At 36.7% G+C, this 17,500-nt stretch overlaps 1 protein-coding gene across 1 annotated transcript in view; it reads right to left on the reverse strand.

Annotated features, from left to right (window-relative positions):
* Positions 1–154: 154 nt before the first annotated feature.
* Positions 155–17,500, reverse strand: part of LOC121366357 (multiple epidermal growth factor-like domains protein 10) — a gene marked incomplete at its 3' end in the record, with an annotated part of 18,084 nt that continues 738 nt past the window's right edge. The window contains exons 2-6 of the mRNA XM_041490838.1: positions 15,810–15,962; positions 8,431–8,574; positions 6,405–6,548; positions 5,960–6,052; positions 155–301 (exon numbers count right to left, since the gene is read on the reverse strand). Coding sequence (XP_041346772.1) covers positions 155–301; positions 5,960–6,052; positions 6,405–6,548; positions 8,431–8,574; positions 15,810–15,962 — 681 coding nt within the window. The remainder of the gene's footprint in view (positions 302–5,959; positions 6,053–6,404; positions 6,549–8,430; positions 8,575–15,809; positions 15,963–17,500) is intronic.

Genomic DNA, 17,500 nt, shown 5'->3' on the forward strand with positions numbered 1-17,500 from the left:
AAAATTTATATACACGGAAAACTAATATATATATATATATATATATAATATCTATATATACTATATATATATATATATACTATATCTATATATATAAACAAAAACAACAAAATAAACAAAATAATTCACCTAGAACATGACTCTATGTACTTACTGAGTGTGCAGTCGTCTCCTTGCCAACCAGCTTCACATGGTCCACTACATAAACCAGTCAAGTGATCACATGATCCATCATTAGCTTTACAGTGTCTGGCACTGCACGAGGAATTGCATTCTGGACCATACTGTCCAGCATCACACTCTGTTAAATTATATAAAGATTTAAATAATGCATGGCATGGGGAATAGTGTTTGAGAATAAACAAATCACGTTATTGCAATCCTTCTCGGTGGTACACCATATGTATGTATGTATGTATGAATGTATGTATGAATGTATGTATGTATGTATGCATGTATGTATGTATGTATGTCTGTGTGTGTATGTGTGTATGTATGTATTGATGTATGAATATCTATATATTGTATGTATGTCGAGGTTGACTATTACATACATAGATATTAACGCACTGGCGCAGGGGATAATTAAATCCTTTCTGGCCTCAAAAATTGTCCCATGCCGTTGCTGGGACTCGAACCTGTGGCACCGATTCGCCCGCAAATTGCAAGACTAACCACGATACGCTCTGAGCTATCGAAGCTTCCATAAAAAGTAAGTTTCTTTAACTCAACCATATGCATGGGGCCTACAATCTACGCGGTCGATCCCGCTTACGCGCATGAAACAGTGGGCAGACCTGGCACTGGCTAGTATGTATTGATGTATGAATATCTATATATTGTATGTATGTCGAGGTTGACTATTACATACATAGATATTAACGCACTGGCGCAGGGGATAATTAAATCCTTTCTGGCCTCAAAAATTGTCCCATGCGGTTGCTGGGACTCGAACCTGTGGCACCGATTCGCCCGCAAATTGCAAGACTAACCACGATACGCTCTGAGCTATCGAATCTTCCATAAAAAGGAAGTTTCTTTAACTCAACCATATGCATGGGGCCTACAATCTACGCGGTCGATCCCGCTTACGCGCATGAAACAGTGGGCAGACCTGGCACTGGCTAGTATGTATTGATGTATGAATATCTATATATTGTATGTATGTCGAGGTTGACTATTACATACATAGATATTAACGCACTGGCACCATATGTATGTATGAATGTATGTATGAATGTATGTATGTATGTATGTATGTATGTATGTATGCATGTATGTATGTATGTCTGTGTGTGTATGTGTGTATGTATGTACGTATGTATGTATGTATGTATGTATGTATGTATGTATCTATGTATCTATGTATCTATCTATCTATATATATATATATATATATATATATATATATATATATAATATATATATATATATATATATATATAATATATATACATATATACATATATACACATACATACATACATACATACATACATACATACATACATATATAAATATATTATATATATATATATATATATATCTATATATATATTTATATAATATATATATATAACTGTCTGTCCGTCTGTATGTGCCAATCTATCCATCCATATATGAATATATTCACACACAGGCACACACACACACACACACACACACACACACACCACACACACACACACACACACACATACATACATACATACATACATACATATATATATATATATATAGTATATATATTACATACATAGCAATGAAATATATATATCTACTCAAAAGAATTTAAGGGTCAAAAATGTATAACCAAATAAGTTTCAGAGTGTATTAGATTGATGATGTAAACTACACCAATTTTTTTATTTATTGTTACATATTTACAAAAAACCACAAATAAACGTCACTGTATACAAGAAAGTCATATGACATGCTGTCAAAGTTGAAGGTTGTTAAACATGGATTTTACACATTAGAACATTCGTTTTAATAGTGTGTGAATCCCCCCCTGGCGCGAATACACTCGACACATCGTTGCCTCATGCTGTTGATCAGACGTCTGAAGAACTCTTGGGGAATGGCCTGCCACTCTGCCATAAGAAGTTGACCCAGATCATGAAGGTTGGCCGGAGGGGCATGGTTATCCCGAACTCTCCTGCCTAATTCGTCCCAGGCGTGCTCTATTGGGGCCAAGTCAGGCGAATATGCTGGCCAATCCATCCTGGCGATACCTTGTTGTCTGAGAAAGTCCGTTACCACCCTGGCGCGGTGGGGTCTGGCATTGTCATCCTGCAGAACTGCCCCCCGCCGCCAATCTGCTGAAGGCCTGGGAGAACCACGGCCGGATAATCTCATTCAGATAGCGGATTCCATTCAGATTGCCATCCACCACATAGTGGGGGGTCCTGTGGTGGATAGAGATGCCGCCCCACACCATGACGCTGCCACCACCGAACCGGTGACGTTGTCTAACGTTAACGTCAGCGAAGCGCTCCCCAGGACATCTGTAGACACGAACCCGACCGTCGTTGAACTGGAGACTAAACCTGGACTCATCAGTGAACATCACTCGACCCCACTGAACACGTTGCCACCGCAGATGAAGCGTGCACCAGTGACGTCTGGCCGTTCTGTCACGTGGTAGGAGTGGTGGTCGAACAGCCTGGCGACGGCAGCGTAGATTATTGGCTCTCAGACGATTGCGTATGGTTTGATCAGACACTCGAGTTCCAGTCGCAGTCCGCAGATTGTCACGTAATCGGCGTGCAGTGGTTGTGCGTTGACGTAGAGCCATATTGGTGATGTAGCGGTCCTCTCTATTTGTAGTGCTTCGGGGTCTTCCCGAACGTGGACGATTTCGAACAGAATTCGTTGCTTGGTACCGTTGCCACAGTCGGCCAACGTCACTCTGACTGACACCAAGTCTCAGAGCAACATTTCTTTGCGTATTGCCATCCTGAAGCCAAGCAATAGCCCTTCCTCGATCTTCGATAGTCAGTTGAAGTCGTACCATTATCGAATTTGGAGTGTGCACCGTACACGAACGCAAGCTCCAATTATACGGAAATTCAGCATTGGGAACATGGAATACACGTGCAAAGCGTGCAAATGAAGCGCTTTGTGAAACAGCAAGCTATGGGCACTTAGCAGACCTTTCGCTTTCGCCCTAATTTACGTGCAAATGTAAGCATGTTTTCGCTATTAGAACTAGTCGACAGTGTCAATGGCAGTGGATTTTAATTCATTTATGGGTTGCTTAGACCCACTTTCGTCAAAATGGAACAATACCATGCGTGATATTATGGTCTAGCTAATATAACTGACATTCAGAAAATAATGTTGAAAATATCGTCTGACCATTAAATTCTTTTGAGTAGTATATATATATATATAGATCTACGGAAACCATAAAAGTCATACCAGGTGAAAAGTCATATTTTCACTGTCTTTTAGCTACAGTGAAAATATAGAAATTGTATTTTTTTTTTTTTAGTAAAAGTGCATGATTAAATTATACCCCATTGTCTCGTTTCTTCGTATTACCAATGCATATGGCCGAATGTAAAAAAAAAAAAGAAGAAAAAAAAAGTGTAATTTAAACAACTGTATCTATAAAAAAGGGATACGAAGTGCAATTACGACAAAATATCTAAAACGAATTGAATACGAAGCTGCATAATAATGACACAATGTAGTGTCATCGAGTGTAAGTGTAAGAATTTAACGGCGTTCGACTCGTTTTGTTTTTTGTGGGAGTTTTTAGAGGATCGCGTTATCAGGTATGTTTGCACCGCAGTATTGTTAAATAAATGTTAATAAAAATATATTTTATTTAAATTTCTTTTTAAAAGTCTATGGTCAAGTAAATTTTCTGGGAAAGTTCCATAGGAAGAAATATATCATGACGTTACGCGTTTTCGATAGGATAAGTGAAAGATATGACCAAAAAGTGAAATATATTGTCAAAAATTAGGAAATATGTATATAATAAATACATGTAGACCATTTCATGGTGTTTTCCGAATACGATTTTTATGTCAACTCGAGATGTTTTCACACATCACTGGTTGACATAAAAATCGTATTCGAAAAAGCCCCATGAAATATCCTCTCTCTCTCTCTCTCTCTCTCTCTCTCTCTCTCTCTCTCTCTCTCTCTCTCTCTCTCTCTCTCTCTCTTTCTCTAAAAAAAAAAAAAAATTGACCTTGTATGTATGTATGTATGTATCTATGTATCTATCTATCCATCTATCCATCTATCTATATATCTATCTCTATATATATCTAACTGTCTGTCCGTCTGTGTCATATATATATATATATATATATATATATATATATATTTATAGGGAGGATAAAACATTTTAATAGAATGTACAGTTTATTTTAATTAGTACACCTAATCACCATTATTAGTTCCTAAATCTTTTATTTCAAAAATGTAAAACCAAGCCTGTCAAATAGATTTGACATTAGTAAAGATTTTGTCTGCAAAAAAAATGAACACATTGTAATTGTGTTATACCTGTACAGTCGGTACCGTTGTAATTGTTCTCTGGCACTGGCTAGTATGTATTGATGTATGAATATCTATATATTGTATGTATGTCGAGGTTGACTATTACATACATAGATATTAACGCACTGGCGCAGGGGATAATTAAATCCTTTCTGGCCTCAAAAATTGTCCCATGCCGTTGCTGGGACTCGAACCTGTGGCACCGATTCGCCCGCAAATTGCAAGACTAACCACGATACGCTCTGAGCTATCGAAGCTTCCATAAACAGGAAGTTTCTTTAACTCAACCATATGCATGGGGCCTACAATCTACGCGGTCGATCCCGCTTACGCGCATGAAACAGTGGGCAGACCTGGCACTGGCTAGTATGTATTGATGTATGAATATCTATATATTGTATGTATGTCGAGGTTGACTATTACATACATAGATATTAACGCACTGGCGCAGGGGATAATTAAATCCTTTCTGGCCTCAAAAATTGTCCCATGCGGTTGCTGGGACTCGAACCTGTGGCACCGATTCGCCCGCATATTGCAAGACTAACCACGATACGCTCTGAGCTATCGAATCTTCCATAAAAAGGAAGTTTCTTTAACTCAACCATATGCATGGGGCCTACAATCTACGCGGTCGATCCCGCTTACGCGCATGAAACAGTGGGCAGACCTGGCACTGGCTAGTATGTATTGATGTATGAATATCTATATATTGTATGTATGTCGAGGTTGACTATTACATACATAGATATTAACGCACTGGCACCATATGTATGTATGTATGTATAAATGTATGTATGAATGTATGTATGTATGCATGTATGTATGTATGTATGTCTGTGTGTGTATGTGTGTATGTATGTACGTATGTATGTATGTATGTATGTATGTATCTATCTATGTATCAATCTATCTATCTATCTATATATGTATATATGTATATATGTATATATATATATATGTATATATGTATGTATGTATGTATGTATGTGTATATATGTATATATGTATATATATATATCTATCTATATATATCTATATAAATATATATAGACTTTTAAAAATAAATTTATTAAATGAAGTTATTATTATTATTTTAAAAGAAAGGTAAATTAATGTGGCTACATTTTCGTCTAACAGTTTGTGCATCTGTTGTATTAACGAGATGAATTATTTAGAAAAAAATTAATCGGACTTTAATGGATATTTTGACATCAGTAATATACATAACCTTCAGAGCAACAAGATGCTGCGATTGGCAGGTTCATCGGCCACCTTAGACCATGATGCAACACGGTTACTCACTGTTAGTAATAAATGTCTTCAAAACATTTCGATTATGTAGTCGACTAAAATGATTAATAGTTACAAATGTTTCTCTTACTCTTAGTGCAATTTGCATTCGTCCAGCCTGGCTGACAGCCGTCTTGACAATTACCGTCTTCAACATCACATATTGAGTTGTCTTCCTTGCAGTGTCGTTCAGTACAGTTGAACAAGCAGTTAGGTCCAAACGTATTATGTTGACATTCTGTAAACATAGAAGCCGTGATCCAGTTATTTGTAATGGGTGCTTAATAATAGTGGTAAGTAAAATAATGAAATTCTGTGCCGAGGTTTACATGCTGGTTTTGTCTGTTTAAAAATACTTGAATACTTGCTGTGAATATGTCACTAATTCGATGATGATGCAGTAAATTATGCGTTAATAAAAATAAAAATCGATTTTAAAATTATTATTAACTTTATGTCTCGAATGAAATGTTTTTCACGTCAAGAGTTTTAACGTGTTACAGTTGGTAATTATTTATCGACGGATATAAGAAGGGACCGTCTAATTATTATGTGATCCTCAAATGTTATAGAAGTTGCATGACACATACTAGTGATGCAATCTGGTAACTCCCAGCCTTTGAGGCAGCCACTGTGACATGTTCCATTATATCTGTCACACACCGAGTTTCTATCACATTTCCTCTCCTCGCAGGACATATTACAATTGTAACCGTATCTTCCAGACGGACACACTGCAGATAAGAAAGAAAAGGGATTTGTTTAATTACACATCCACGTATATAGAAATATGGCGTTGTAATAAGTATTTATATACCTTTTTCAATAGATAAAGAGAGGAAGCCTGCAGGTTTTGAACAACATTATGTTCCCTAAAAACTAAAAAAAACTAAAACCCCAAAACACTTGTGCATGCACAAGTTCCTGTGTTTTAAGATAACACCAAATATTTTAAAATACATTTTATATAATATTCTGTTTGAATATAATATACCTTTTTGAACATGATATACCTACTGCATATACATGTATAATCCAGTATTTGATATACAATTCATTCAGTGATCTTTGTTCAGTATTTAGTGATTATATTTAAACTGTATTTAAGGAATTGGTAAATACGATATTAAAGTTCAAACCTAAAAATGCAATTCTTAAAATGTTTGTCTAGCGAAAATATGTTTGGTATAACTCATAATCTGTTTAGTATGAGTCTACTTATAATGTGTGTAATATTTTGAATACTTAATTGTTTAGTACCTATATTGTTTTATATGCATATTACTAGTACAATTGACACAATATTATGTGATATATAGAAAACATTCCGATAATGCAATCTACCTACGATTTGTAATGTCTTGAATACAAACTCAACGTAAAATTTACTGATTTATGTAATATGTGTACTATCTTTGGTAGTGTGCAATAGGTGTAATATCTTGAATACATTCTTCAGATAATATCTTAAATACATACTTGTAAAGCATTCTATCGATATGTATACTTGCATACTTCTTGTGCCTTGAGTACTGTTATGTGTAATGTGTGTAGTATGTTGAATATATATAGAAAGTATCATCAGCAGATATGTTTAATATGTGCAATATATTGAATGCATACTCGTTATGCAATCTACAGATATGTGTAGTGTTTTTTAATATGTTGAATACAGATTCGTTGTACAGTATACTAATATGTGTAACGTGTGTAATATCTTGAATACATACCCATAATACAATCTACTGATATGTGTAGTGTGTGTAATATCTTGAATACCTACTTGAGGTATGATCTACTGATATGTGTGTGTAATATCTTGAATACATACTCATAATACAACCTACTGATATGTGTAGTGCGTGTAATATATTGAATACATACTCGTTGTAAAATCTACAGATACGTGTAACGTGTGTAATATATCTTGAATACATACCCATAATACAATCTACTGACATGTGTAAATGTGCAATATGTTGAATACCTACTTGTTGTACAGTATATTGATATGTGTAATGTGTGCAATATCGTGAATACATACTCGTGGTATAATCTACTGATATGTGTAATGTATGTACTGTATTGAATGCATATAGAAAGTACGATCAGCTGATATGTGTAATGTGTGTAATATACTGAATATATACTCGTGTACAATCTACAGATATATGTAACGTGTGTAATATTCTGAATGCATGCTGATGGTACAATGTACTGATACGTGTAATGTATGCAATATATTTCGTGGCACAATGCACTGATACGTGTAATGTGTGTAATATCCTGAGTGCATGCTTGTGGTACAATGTACTGATACGTGTAATGTGTGTAATATCTTCAATGCATGTTCGTGGTACAATGTACTGCTACGTGTAATGTGTGTAATATTTTGAATGCATACTCATGGTACAATGTACTGATATGCCTCATGTGTATAATATCTTGAATGCATACTCGTGGTGCAATGTACTGATATGCCTCATGTGTGTAATATCTTGAATGCATACTCGTGGTACAACTGATTGATATGTGTAATGTGAATAATATCTTGAATACGTACTCACTGCAGAGTCTACTGATGTTTTTAATGTGTGTAATATATCGAATACGTACTCGTTGTACAATCTTCACTCTGATATCCTCGATCACAGCCATGGTCACACTTCCCAGTCACGTGATCACAATCTGAGTTTCCAAAACAATTTCGCTGACGACAGTTGTTAGCACATCGCACACCATATGTAAATTCTGAACATTCTGAAATAGCACCAGGCACATTTTTCTAAGATACTATTACTTAAACTGATCGATCTTGGTTTGTAATCATTAAGATGAACATTGAATTGGTCTATTGTAATGTAATACACGAAAAACCCGCCAACACACACACACACACACACACACACACACACACAGAGAGAGAGAGAGAGAGAGAGAGAGAGAGAGAGAGAGAGAGAGAGAGAGAGAGAGAGAGAGAGAGAGAGAGAGAGAGAGAGAGAGAGAGAGAGAGAGAAAAAAAAACACACAAAGAAAACACCCCATACATCAGGCTTATAATATGAAACATTGTATCATTGGGCCGGCTGGGGTCAGTGACATCGCCGTAGAATTGGATCTTGTAAATGCACCTAATCAAAGTGCTGATTTCACTATGGTGTGTTTCGGAAATCAGTGAATAGCTGTTGATGGCGATGGGCACTTATTTGGATAATTTCGTTTTGGAGAAATATGATTTTCAGATAATTTTTCAATTAGGTTTGTAAAATGGCCATGCTAAAAACTAACACAACGAGCCATTCGTTTGTTGACACCAACTGGCTGTCATTTAAAGGAAGGCTAAACTCAAACATGAGCCTGATGTATTTGAAAGATGCGTATTCGGTCTACCAACAGATACCGAAAGTTAAAAAAATGCAAAAAACAACAACAAAAAGCAAACAAACAAACAAAAAAACGCGTAGAATCAATTAAAAAAACTATATTTTTGCTACTAATTGGGGGCAGCCATCTTGCATCCTTTTTTGGTAGCCACGTCCACAACAACCGGATGGGAAGTGGCGTCAGCTCCTACTGCAGTAAGAAAACGCGATACGAAGAAGCCTAAAACCTATGACCTGACCTGAACAAAAGAAGCCACCAAACAAATATTGATTACGACAGTGAGTACGAAATGGATAGAGAAGTGTTTTTGGAAGAGGCTGAAAAAAGGTGGGATTTTTTTTTTTTTACATCCGCTCCAGTTTGAACCAATGAACAACGTTGCCGAAATAGAAAAGCGTGCTGTGGTCGTTTCAACCAATACAACTGTATCATCACTAGACAACGAACCACCCGAAATTGTTCAGAGGGGGACACAGACTTGATAATTTGGCCTGGTGTGTTTGTGGTAACTGTTCCCCCCCCCCCCCCCCCCCCCCCCCCCCCCCCCGGACTTGGAGTATTTGTTGTTGGAAAAATGACGAACTGTCTGCAAGACACGAACATGGTATATACATTAATAGGCCTATTTCGTAGAAATGAAGCCCGTAGCAATTATAGTCACATTAAATAAATAAATAATAATAACAATAATAGCAATACAATAATAGTAATAATAAACATAACCGCAAGCGGATTCCCAAGCTAAAATAGCTGTACATTACAGACACATATTTGTATTATTTAATTACAGCAATAAGTACCCACCTGCAAAACCTATATACACGCTGTCACTTATTACTCAGACTTACTCGTGGTATCTAATAATTACCCACCCATCCCCACCCCCTAATTCACATACACGCACATACTGTCACCTAATCAACTACCGAATTTCAGCCAAATCGTCCCAGAACTTAATTTACAAACAACAATAATACCTTTTAAGAACACCACACAATAAAACACTATACGGGCCCTTTAACGACAAGGCCAGCTGTCGATGGCTGCCCTGTTACAAACAGAGCTGACCTATTGCCTATTGCCCAGTACATCTTGACAAATTGAAAGTAGCCACGCGCGCATGATTTATTTTGTTTTGGCTATTTCATTAAAGGAGGGGACAATTAAGGCATTTGGCCTGGTATGCACATTCAATGATATATAATTCACCTTATAGCTTAATATCAACAAGTATAATCATATAGTTAATTAATAAAACGGTTGAATGTGACGGCTATTATATATAACGGGCACAGCCATTTTGTACCATCCCAGTAAATACGCCCTCTGGCGAGCTAGTGGTTACGTAATAACTAACGTGTCACGTCAGGAATTAGTATTCGAACTGAAGAAACAAAACGTACCTGATTTTTGCGAATGCATCGCAATGTTCTGTATTAATAGCCATCCCAGTAAGCCAGCAACAATAATATATTATTTGTCAAATTATTGAAATAACTGTATTATGTTTTGTACATAAATTAATCCGTGTACTGAAATAATAATCGGAGTGTTTTCTTGGTTAATTGATCTTTTCTTTCCGTGGTCTGTACCTGTGGTTCCTGATTCGCAGGTGTATATTTAGACGGTCCCCAGACAGCGTGTCTAGACACACTAAAAACAAACGTGTCTCTTTTATTGAGATCACAGGGTATTGTGTGTTAACCGCACGGATATCCCTCAAATCGTAATGGGCATTATCCAGCCGTCCAACTTTATTACTGTAAGTAGTTTTGTAAAACCCTTGATTAAGTAGACTTTCCCATCTAAAATCACAAAACTGACCAATTACGTCGTCCCAAAGAAAAGAAAAGTAACACCTGGGTATCGTGAGTGGTCGTTTTTGCTCGAACGTACCCTACCAATAGGCCTAATAATATGCATTTTTTCTTTGGTTTTTTGAAAAAAAAGAAAAACTCCATTTCGTTCGATTGATGCAAATTGAACTATACTTGGTTAAATACTTTATTATACTACCAAGTCATTTATGTTGTTTTATAAGTCCAATTGATGAAAGCGAAGCGCCTTGTCGTAAATTAGAGTGTTTGTTTACACTGTGCATAGAGGAGATGGACGGAGCTGACGTCACTTCGCCCAAGCTATACCACCGGTCGTCACAAAAACGAAACAAAATGGCTGCCCCCAGTTAGCAGGAATAATCACGGTTTTGTATTAACTCTAAAATTACGCGTTTTTCATTTGTTAATGTGTCAGTATGTGTTGGTGGTCCGGGTATACATCTTTCCAACACATAAGGTTCTTGTTTGAGTTGACCCTACATTTAAATGTGAATAAAGCAGTACATTTTTAATTATAACATACACATTTTATTTCTGTTGCCTTGAAAGATACAACCTGAGCAAATATGTGCAATTTTCATTTGCAAAAATCTATGTGATTTAAAAAAAAGAAAAAGTAAATTGACAGTTTATTACGCTCTAAAGAGTAGATTACAACATTAAAAGATGAAATTTGTGTAACTTCAAAACTTTCCGACTTACACTTATTTTCGTGTTTTAAAAATGAAAAAACGAAACTGCCCAAAAAGTGTTGGACTTAACATTAGAAATCCCAATTCAGCCGGAAGTAAACAATGAATTACTTCAATTTTATAACACTTTTATATAGATAGGCAGCAGCAATTAAATCTAGAATTTCAAGATTTTTTACTTGTAAATTTCATAAAAAGTGACATACAATACGACATTCGCGATAGGAAGGAAGGAAATATTTTATTTTACGACGCACACAGTACATTTTATTTACGGTTATATGACGTCAGACATATGGTTAAGGACCACACATATATTGAGGGAGAAAACCCGCTATCGCCATTTCTTGGGCTACTCTTTTCGATTAGCAGCAAGGGATCTTTTATATGCACTATCACACAGACAGGGTAGTACAAACCACGGCCTTTGATATACAAGTCGTGGTGCACTGGCTGGAACGAAAAATAACCCAATGGGCCCACCGACAGGGATCGATCCCAAACCAACCGGGCATCAAACGAGCGCTTTACCACTGGGCTACGAAATTCGCAATAGAGGCCAATACACACAATCTATGAACACATTTTTTTTAAATACGATCAATTCCCCCTGGTGGGCCTAAATTACTACCAAATTGCAGCTATATGGGCCTAGACCGGTTTTCATAACATGATAAAGCAGCCGGCTGAAGAATTGTTTTGGATAACAAATGTCACATAATTCGCGATAGAGGCAAATACACATAACCAATACATACATTTTTTAACACGATCAATCACCCGATACACCAAACTACCGACCAAATTTCAGGTAAATCGGCCCAAAACGTTTGTCAGAAAATGATAAAACAGATAGCTTAAAACAAAATCTCAGCAAAAACAATAGGTTCCCCAGCCAACTCATAAGGCTGAGCGGCAGCGATATGCAGTAACAATGTTCATATGTTTCAACATTCCTGACGTGACGCGTTTTTCACCACTTGACTACACCAATATACCAATGTACATTAAATATCGTTGAATATGCCTACCAGGCCAAACGTCTTGCTTAACCTTTTCTTTAAACCAGGTTTGGTTGCCGGGTTGTGTTGTTTTAGAATTCGTCGCTAAATACACATAGAAAGAGCTATCTGGGGATGACAAGTTGCTTGGTCGAAGCTGATAATACAGTTTAAATAGTTTTAGGTGACATAATTTGCAGCCTAAGCTTTTGCAGATAATTTTCACCAGTGCTGGAGTGTGAACGAAAAAGTAGTCCCAAAGAATTAGGTTAACCCCGATCTGTGGCCAATCACATTACAGGATTGTCTGTGAAAACTGTTCGTCATAATGTGACGAACGGAAATGTTATTACACTGTGATCCCTCTCACAGGTGGGTGATATATATATATATATATATATATATATATATATATATATATATATATATATATATATATACTGAACAAAATAAGAAACTTCCGCTAACTTTTCTTGAACATAACTTGATGAAAACCGGGGGAATAATTGTTATATATGCGTTTAAAGAGTGTTCCATGATGCATCGTTTGGTGCAAAAATCATGGCCATAGGTTAACAGAAACTGGGATAAATGTTGACCAAGTGTGGGTAGGGGTTAAAAATAAAACACCCACTTGATAACTGGTATGCCCACCTCTTGAAACTGACCACTGCAGTGCATCGCAGGCGCATAGAATTGTATCGCTAAAGTGTTGAATTTCTGCCTGTGGAATATTGTTCCATTCCTGAATGAGCGCTTGACGAAGTTCGTTGACGTTAGCGGGTGGGTTGGGACGACGCCTCAATCGTCTGTCCAGACTATCCCAGGCATGTTCGATGGGGTTGAGATCAGGACTTTTAGTGGGCCAGTCATCAATGAAATCAATGTTATTTGTCCTAAGAAAATTTACAAGTGTCTCTAGTTGTATGAGAGGTGGCATCATCATGCTGAAAATCGAGATGTTGGCGTTGTTATGGAACAAAGGAATGACGTGATGAGCGAGAATGTCATCGCGGTAACGTTGAGCATTTAAATTGCCATCAATGACGACTAGTGGTGAACGATAACCAGGGCAATGGCTGCCCAGACCATGACAGAACCCCCACCCTCAAAACGATCTCGTTCAAGAACACAACAGTCGCATAGCGTTTCATTTCCTCCAACGTAGACGCGCACCCGCCATCACCACGTTGTAAAGAAAATCGGGATTCATCCGAAAAAAGAATGGTATTCCAGCGTCGCCGTATCCAACGAGTGTGTACACGTGCCCAATTAAGACTAGTTTAGACGATGACGTTGCGTTAAAACGCATCCGACGTAAGGACGTCGTGCAGTGTAACCGTTCTCCCGCAGACGATTACGAACAGTTTGCCCACTGATTCGGTTATTGTGAAGCCCAGGTGTGTTAGCAGCAGTAGCAGTGGCAGTTTGGAATCGATTTGCGCAAATGCGTGTTCATAATATAGCGGTCTTGACCACGTGTTGTAACACGCGGACGTCCACGAGGTGGCAAGTCGTTGGTGCTTCCTGTCGTTTGAAATCTTACGCGAAGATTTCGTATCGCTCGACTAGAACTCCGCTCGCGTAAATTATTGGGTATTCTTGGCATACTAAAAATGCTTCAATGTAAAAAACGTTAATTGTTTTACAAGTTTTGAGTTTTCGTTCACTTGACAACAATGTCAGTAAGACAAGTAAACAAAATTGACCGAATACTACACGGGACATGTCGAACCATGCATGCATGTGCAAATTGAATTTCACGTTGTCGACGATTAACAGTGCAAAAATAATCGATAAAATTCATGAATCCTGATAATACAGATCAAGGCTAATACTACCTATATAATTTCATTACACAATGAATTCTTTAACACAACAAATACTTTATCTACAAATCGGAAGGTTTTTTTTTGTTCAGTATATATATATATATATTTATTTATTTATTTATTTATTTATTTATATGTGTGTATTGTGTGTACATTTATTGATCTTTTGACACTATATAAATCGTAGTCATGATTTGTGTTCGTATTTTTTAATATACATAATTTAGTTAATTAATTATTTAACTGTATAAACACTTTTATAGCATTTAGTTTTGTGAAAAACATATGTATACGACCATAGTGACCAGAATCACACTCTAAAATATGCAAGCCAGCACACATGAATCACTGTGCAAAATGATACTAGCAGGTGTTCGGAAAAATTAAGCATAGTCTGCCTCACTGGTAATAACTGCTAAACATTACAGTTGGTCTACTGATAGTGTAGTGGCTGAGCCATCGGACATAAGGGTGATAAGTACTGCGTTTGCATCTCTTTACCGGTTCCTACTAACAATTAATCACAACTAACCACTAACCACTGTCATGGGCCTCATTGCACTAACGAATCTTAACTAAAGTTAATTGTAGTGAATTAAGGTGAGTTTTACAACTGGCACCGTACATTTTACAGCCGTTTCACAAAGAAACCTTACGTTAGTCGGAAGTGCCCCTTTAATGATTAAAATCTTCCTTACAAAGAAGTACGAATTAGTTAAATAATAAATTGGTTACCAACGTTTGAATATTGAATATCTTTGATGTATTTATTGGCATGGGACATCCATGAGGTAACTTTGTCAGTTTATTTGCTAAGCAATAATTGCCGAATGCTTAAGACAAGAGAATTATCTTCCGTATTTTCGTGAAGGTCGTATGTTTCATAAAAGGCATTTCGTATATATTTAATTAGATCCATTTTTACACAAAAAGTAGTATCCTTCTTAGAAAATCATCAAATCATCATCTAACTGCCATTTGAAAGTTCGTGCCTATTGTAAATTTTCACAGTAATTTACAACGATAGTACGCTACGCCGCGTCGTGGAACGGGTTTGGCGTTCGTAAACAGAAATTAAGGTCTCCATGGTAGGTATTTACAACGATAGTAGGGCTAAAATCACTTCGCGGGACAGGACCCTGGACAGGCAGCTTAGATAGCTGAGGTGTGTGGACAGCGTGCTTGAACCTTAATTGGATAGAAGCATGAACTTAATTGATAAACAAACAAATACACAGTTGGTCTTACCCTTTGTACAATCTAGTTCCTTCCATCCTGCTCTACATCCGTTATCACATCGTCCAGTCGTTTTGTTACATGATGATTTACCACGTGATTCATCACAGTGTCTGCTGGAGCAAGGTTTCTCACACAGAGGACCATAGTGATCAGAATCACACTCTGAAAATGTAGAAATACAAAATGAATTAATTGTTTCATATTCTTTCTACACTTAGCAATATATTTTACATTCAAGGACACAACTCCAATCAGCGTATTTAGAACAAACGGAATGCATAGACATAACTCATAACTGACTGATGGAATGCGACATAAAATAGGTAAAGTGAAGTTGATAAAACTGGTTCCAATTTAATGAGATCCTATTGAACTGGTTGTTCTACACAACACTTTTTTGCTTTTTAAAACAATAATTTACATTGTATTCATCATCCTCAGTATGAATAAATGTTTTACAAATGGCTTCCACACACTTTTTCATATTTATTAATATTACATTTGTTTCCGAATATATTACTTGTAGATATTATTTTAATGTTCTTAAAATACAGTTTTTTATTAATATATTTTGAATGATATATTAGCAACTGTTTTGCCAAAATGACAATAATATTTATTATAATGCCTTTATTTTTCGGAATCCCAAAACACCACCAACACTCGTATAGTTTCAGAATAACTGTTGATGATATAAAGTACTGATGTTCTAATTATTTGGACAATTATATTGGTCATTTCACTTTTGTAGACCAAAACATGACAAAACGACCCACTACCTTTCCTTCCCAGACGCGCCATAGTGATTTGATACGCGTTTAATGTCTATGTCTCTCTGTCTCTCTTTATCTTTCTGTCTCTCTCTGTGTGCCTGCGTGTCTGTATGTCTGTATGTCTGTCTCTATGTCTCTGTCTCTCTGTCTGTCTGTATGTCTGTATGTCTCTCTGTCTCTCTCTCTCTGTCTCTCTTTCTCTTTCATTATCCTTTAACTTTTCAAATTGCTTCATACAGAAGTAGATTAATTAAGAAGTAGATTAATTAATTTGCATGTCATAATTGTTGCTAGGGGCGGGACGTACATCAGTGGTAAAGCGCTCGATTGATACGCGGTCGGTCTGGTATCGATCCCCGTCGATGGGCCCATTGGGATATGTCTCGTTCCAGCCGGTGTACCACGACTCTAGTGGTGTCATTCAACAAAACTAACTTTAACTTTCGTGTCATAGATTGCCAAATGTTTGACACCCAGTAGCAGAATATTAATAAATCAATGTGCTCTAGTGGTGTCGTTAAAAAAACCCACTTTAATTTGCATGTCAAAGACTGCCAAATGTTTGATATCCAGTAGCCGATAATTAATAAATCAATGTGGTCTGGTGGTGTCGTAAAACAAAACGAACTTTAACTTTCATGTCAAAGATTGCCAAATGTTTGACAACCAGAAGCCGAAGATTAATACATGAATGTTCTCTAGTGATGTCGTTAAACAAAACAAACTTTAACTTTTGTTACAACTAGTGTTAGTCTTCAGTTAGGATAACTGATCTGTATGTTACGAGTTATACCATACCACTGCATGTTGTCCCAGTCCAGTTTTGTTTACATCCTCCAGTACATTCTCCGTTTACATAGTTAAATGGTCCATCCAGACAGTGACAGAACTGGCGACAGTCAACACCAAATGTGCCAGCATCACAGA

The sequence above is a fragment of the Gigantopelta aegis genome, unplaced genomic scaffold (genome assembly GCF_016097555.1).
Source record: "Gigantopelta aegis isolate Gae_Host unplaced genomic scaffold, Gae_host_genome ctg5406_pilon_pilon:::debris, whole genome shotgun sequence".
NCBI lineage: Eukaryota > Metazoa > Mollusca > Gastropoda > Neomphalida > Peltospiridae > Gigantopelta > Gigantopelta aegis.